At 42.9% G+C, this 5000-nt stretch overlaps 1 protein-coding gene across 9 annotated transcripts in view; it reads right to left on the minus strand.

Annotated features, from left to right (window-relative positions):
- The window catches only part of LOC113822944 (protein bric-a-brac 1), a 25555-nt gene extending 21025 nt beyond the window's left edge, over positions 1–4530 (minus strand). For 6 of the 9 annotated variants that reach the window (XM_070120988.1, XM_070120986.1, XM_070120984.1 and 3 more), the window contains exon 1: positions 4343–4530. In XM_070120988.1, coding sequence (XP_069977089.1) covers positions 4343–4515 — 173 coding nt within the window. In that variant the 5' untranslated portion in view covers positions 4516–4530. Of the gene's footprint in view, positions 1–3762; positions 4201–4342 lie in introns of those variants that run through there. The other 3 variants (XM_070120989.1, XM_070120987.1, XM_070120991.1) reach the window with 1 other exon arrangement.
- Between the last annotated feature and the right edge of the window lie 470 nt (positions 4531–5000).

The raw sequence follows: 5000 nt of genomic DNA on the forward strand, positions 1-5000 counted from the left end.
AATCGGCGGGGCAGTCCTCACGCCCCGGGGTGACGGATGACGGCGGCGAAGGGCACGAGAAAGGGGGGGGGGGGGGGGGGCGGTCGGTGGGTAAGACAGGGTAACTGGCAACCTGGGCGGTATCCTTGAGCATCCATACCAACTTCCTCCTGTGCTTTGTTCGGCAAGGACACTCCCCGACGCTCGCACGATGGCCCTCTACCAACATACCGCGCTAGATACCGAGAAAGCTTCACGCCAACCCCCTCCCCCCCACCCCTCCCCGCCTCCCCACCCCTCCCCGCCTCCCCACCCAATCTGAACCATCGACGTCTCCCTCGCGCTCCCTCCTCCTCCAACACCCGCGCGTGCACGTGCTCATGCCCGCGCACGTAAACAACCTTGCAGGTGTATGAACAGGTCAACCAGTAAATCAAAATTTGCCGAACTCTTTTCTAAATTGAGTATGTATTCTCTCTCAGAATTACACAATACAAACACAATCCAAAACCAAGAAGTAGATCAGCATGATAAAAGACGTACTTTCAACAAGGACACGGCAATTATGTTAGGATATATCTAATTTAAAGGAAGTATACTGAACACACATAAACAGACACATGTATCGTTCACTGTAGAGGTAATTTGAACATATATTAATATAGATACAGGTGCGTGCGTGCGTGCGTGTGTGTGTGTGTGTCGCATGCGTGCTTATCCTTATGGACACGTTCCAGTTTATAGCGAGATATACATAACAGACCAAGGGACGAATAAATAAGCAGACAAGCGCCAATACATGCCGCAGGAAAGCAGGAAAGAGAGAGCACGAGAGAACGAGGACGCGGTGACGGGAGGGAGAAGCGAGCAATAAACGAGGAGAAGTGCCGAGACGAAAATCGAGGCTTGGGTAAACAGAAAAAGAGGAACCCTGTCGAAAACCGCTTTCATTGTGAGGAGGGAAGAGAGGGGAAAAAACAGGCTGGAAGAGGACGGATTGGCGAACCTAAAAAGGGCACGTGATACCAGTTCAGACGATATCAAAAACGATGATAATGATAACAATAATAATAATTATAATAATGATGATGATGATGATAATAATAACAATAACAATAATAATAATAATGAGAGTGCGGAGGAGGAGAAAGACGGTAGAGGGAGAGAAAGAGGAAATAACGAATGAGGTAAAGGGAAATCGAACCAGAATAGATAAAATGCGTCGCTTTTGATGACTTTCCTTTGATACCATGACCAAATACGGACAAATCACTGATTGATATTATGTGTTACTGGGAATGTACGTTCGTGTGCAGAAGAGTATATATATTGTGCCAGGAAGGGAGTGCAAGATTGTAGTCTAAGAGAGAGAATAATAAAGGGGGAGAGAAATGGAGGGAAGGAGGGAGAGAGAAAGAAAAAGAAAGAGAGAGAAAAAGAAAAAGAAAGAGAGAGAGAAAGGAAGAGAGAGAGAGAGAGAGAGAGAGAGAGAGAGAGAGAGAGAGAGAGAGAGAGAGAGAGAGAGAGAGAGAGAGAGAGAGAGAGAGAGAGAAGAGGGGGGGGTAGCAAGATGAATAGAGAAGGAAGTAGGACTGAGAAAAAGAGAGAGGGTGAGAGAGAGACCAGTCGAGTGAGGAGGAGGAGGAGGAGGAGGAGGAGGAGGAGGAGGAGGAGGAGGAGGTGGAGGGAGAGTAGTGGGTGGAGGTAAGGTAGGGGTCTGGGGAGAGGGGAGAGTGGAAAGAGGACGGTGCGGGAGGGAGAGGTGGGAGAGAGAGAGAGGGAGAGAGAGCTGGAGGAACAAAGGATGATCCAGCGGCGGCGTGGAAGGCCCTTCGCTAAAAGAGGGGCGGGATTTATTTTTCTTTATAACAGCCATTTCTATTCAGACGGGTTGAATGTCTGCATTTCACCCATCAAACCATACGTGACACATTTCTAGGGGAGAGAAAAAGAGGGAAGGCAAGAGACGGAGGAGTGGAAAGGAGAGGAGAGAGAGAGAGGAGGAAATGAAGAGAAATTGAAGAAAAGGGGAAATGAAGTGATGCAAAAAGAGAATGACTAGCAGGTCGATAGGTAGAGAAGTAGTTAGATAAAATAGACAGACAGACAAAGAATGTAACAGTGCAGAAACGATGATGAGAAACCAAACGAAAGTGACGGCGTGTGAAATGTGGCCGAAAGTGAAAGGCAAATATACATACACATATATAAAAAATAACTAAACGAAAGGAAAAAAATGAAGGACCGAGAGAAAGAACACGACAAAAGAAAGCGAAGGACATAAAAGAAGAAACCCGAGGATTTCTCAATATGGTGAATGGAAGAGCGGAAATGGGAGCTGGGGAGAAATGGTGAATGATGAATGATGAATGGCGGAGAGAGGGGGGAGGGGGGAGCAGAAGAAAGTGAGAAGAACGGATGGGAGGAAAACGGTGAAAGAATAAGGAAAATGGGTTAGGCCTACTTTATGGGAGAGGTCTATTGAAAACATAGCTTAGTCCTATATCATCTGAAATAAAACACTATGACAGAATTTAATGACAATATGTATTTATGTATGTTCAGACAGGTAGATGAAGGTAGAAAGGCAGATGTCGACAGCCAGATAGGTAGAGACATGAAACACGATAGGTATAGACATGGAACACAATAAAGATGAATTGTGTGATGATAAGAGAACCAAGATATATTTTAGGTCATAACTTGTGGAAAGAAAAAGACTGAATGAGGTGTTTACGTTGCATTGTTGAAATTGTGCGTTATTGGCGAGAAATGGAACGTTGCAATGGAAATCTATTGAGTGACAAGGGAGAAAAAGGGGGATAAAAATGGTGTAAAGGGAGAATGGCCTTTTTTATTATGACACTACTGCCACGAAATATACTGTCACGTCGGAAACATATCAGCAGATGGTAATTTTTTAAGAGAAAATATATTTGTATATAGTGTATATTTGCGAGACTATATATAAACATTTCGTCTTGGTTTTAAAGAGGGAAAGGAGGAGGTTGTTAAACTTTTGAAATACTTTGCACAAGAGCGAAATCATGAACTTAACTGAACTGACAAATTCATATCTTACACTTGCGGCATACAGATTCGTAAGAATTGTTACACTATACAACACCGCGCATGTATCACAACTAGAATTACAAATGACAACTGGTTCAAACACGTACTGTGATGGGAAACTTGAGTCATATAAGATGGACTCGTAATGAGATTCAAAAAATGTTATGTGGAAATACTGTAGATGGTGTATGGCGGTGTTTATAGATGCAATAGATTACGTTTTCTATGATTGAGCATAAAATCTCTATCAGTTTCCATGCCTCAGCACTTGTGCATCGAAATGAAAGATATAAATCTGAATGAAAAAAACGAAATAAATGTAAAGGGAATGCACAAACACAGGCACGAGTTTCAAGAATTATAACAAAGTGCGCGTACCAATCCCGTGTTTACTTTCGTGTGCTTGAACATGTGCGTGAACTCGTGCTTGCGTTTGTACCCATCCGTTCTCATATATCATAGAGTGAAAATGTGGTACTTGGTGAACACACATAAACAATCTCTTTTTTCCAACGATGTTAATGAAAAATCACTTGCACTTGTCACGAAAATTATTATTATTATTTTTTTTTTTTTGTAAATAAACGTGATGTCTTGTTTCATTATGACTTGCAGTGATAACATAAGTTAGGCAGTATGATAAAAATATTGAAACTGCATACTGATAAAACAAAGTATACAAATGCACTTACAATACATATTAATACATACCTATTGTAATAAAATAGAGGCATGTCGACACTCTGAACCATTCTAACTTTGCGGGGTCTACGAGCCGCACGCAACACTTCTCATTCGTTTATGTTTCACACTATTATTTCACGGTCTTGGAACAGTATATCACCATGGTCTTGTCACTATCACATCCACAACACTTTTTCAATTGTCACTTAGAGGCACTGTCGTTCTGTTCCCAATTCGTTGACGAGAAAAACGCGATTAAATCCACAATAATTCGTTCACCAAAACAAATATTGCGAAGCAGCCAGCACAGTCACCTGGGACGGAGAGATAGACCTGAGTAAAGCTAGTCCTGTGTTGCTTTGAGTCCTGCACATGTACGAGACAGCACCACAGCGCACCTCCACCACAGTTCCACACCACAGATCCACTACAACTGTAAGTGTGTTAACACTAGCCCAGCCACACTGCCAGCGAAAGTCTACCTCACAAGCGGATGGCCTTGGCGTAGCTTTCCCACCCTCTAACTTTTACTTTCTCTTCGTATGGACGTAGCACTGCATGCACAGGGGTTCTATATATATTAAACTACAATATGGAATACACTTACCTTATAAAACTACTGTACAAAAGCAGAAAATTGGTATATGATAAAGCTTCTGTGTTTACAACGCCATGTCTGCGATCGTATAAAACACAACAATCGTCAGCCAATCGCCAACCACGGAGGGAGGAGCCTGTGCACGATGCCTTGTGTCGCCACTCGTATTTCACTTCATTCATTTGTTATTGACGTACAATCATTAAAAATACGTTGTGATTGATGAATGCATAGGCTCTGAATGTTACTTGAAATTGAGATGAGCTGTCGTGCTGTGTGACATGCCGGAAATGATGTTTGGATCAGAGCTAAGGGAGTAATGAAGAGTTTGAATGGAGGTGATAAGTTTATCACGAAATCCACAATTGGACTCTTTATCTCAGGCTTCAATGGACCTTATTTGAATAATAATTGGTAATAAATCCCATAGCATCGTGTGAATATTTATGGCACCCTGTATCCCTCTGCATAAACAGGAAAATCAACATGTGTTTCCCACTAAGCATTAGCGAACATTCTGCTCTGATTACGGCCAATGTTTGTGGACTTTGCATGTGTCGAGGCAGCTGTTTGCAACCTGGCGGGAGCAGCCGTAGTTACCTCACGTAATATCGATCTACCTTTCCTGCGTATGTTAGATCCATCCGCCTGGCATTGTTCACTGCGG

The sequence above is a fragment of the Penaeus vannamei genome, chromosome 4 (assembly GCF_042767895.1).
Source record: "Penaeus vannamei isolate JL-2024 chromosome 4, ASM4276789v1, whole genome shotgun sequence".
Taxonomy (NCBI): domain Eukaryota; kingdom Metazoa; phylum Arthropoda; class Malacostraca; order Decapoda; family Penaeidae; genus Penaeus; species Penaeus vannamei.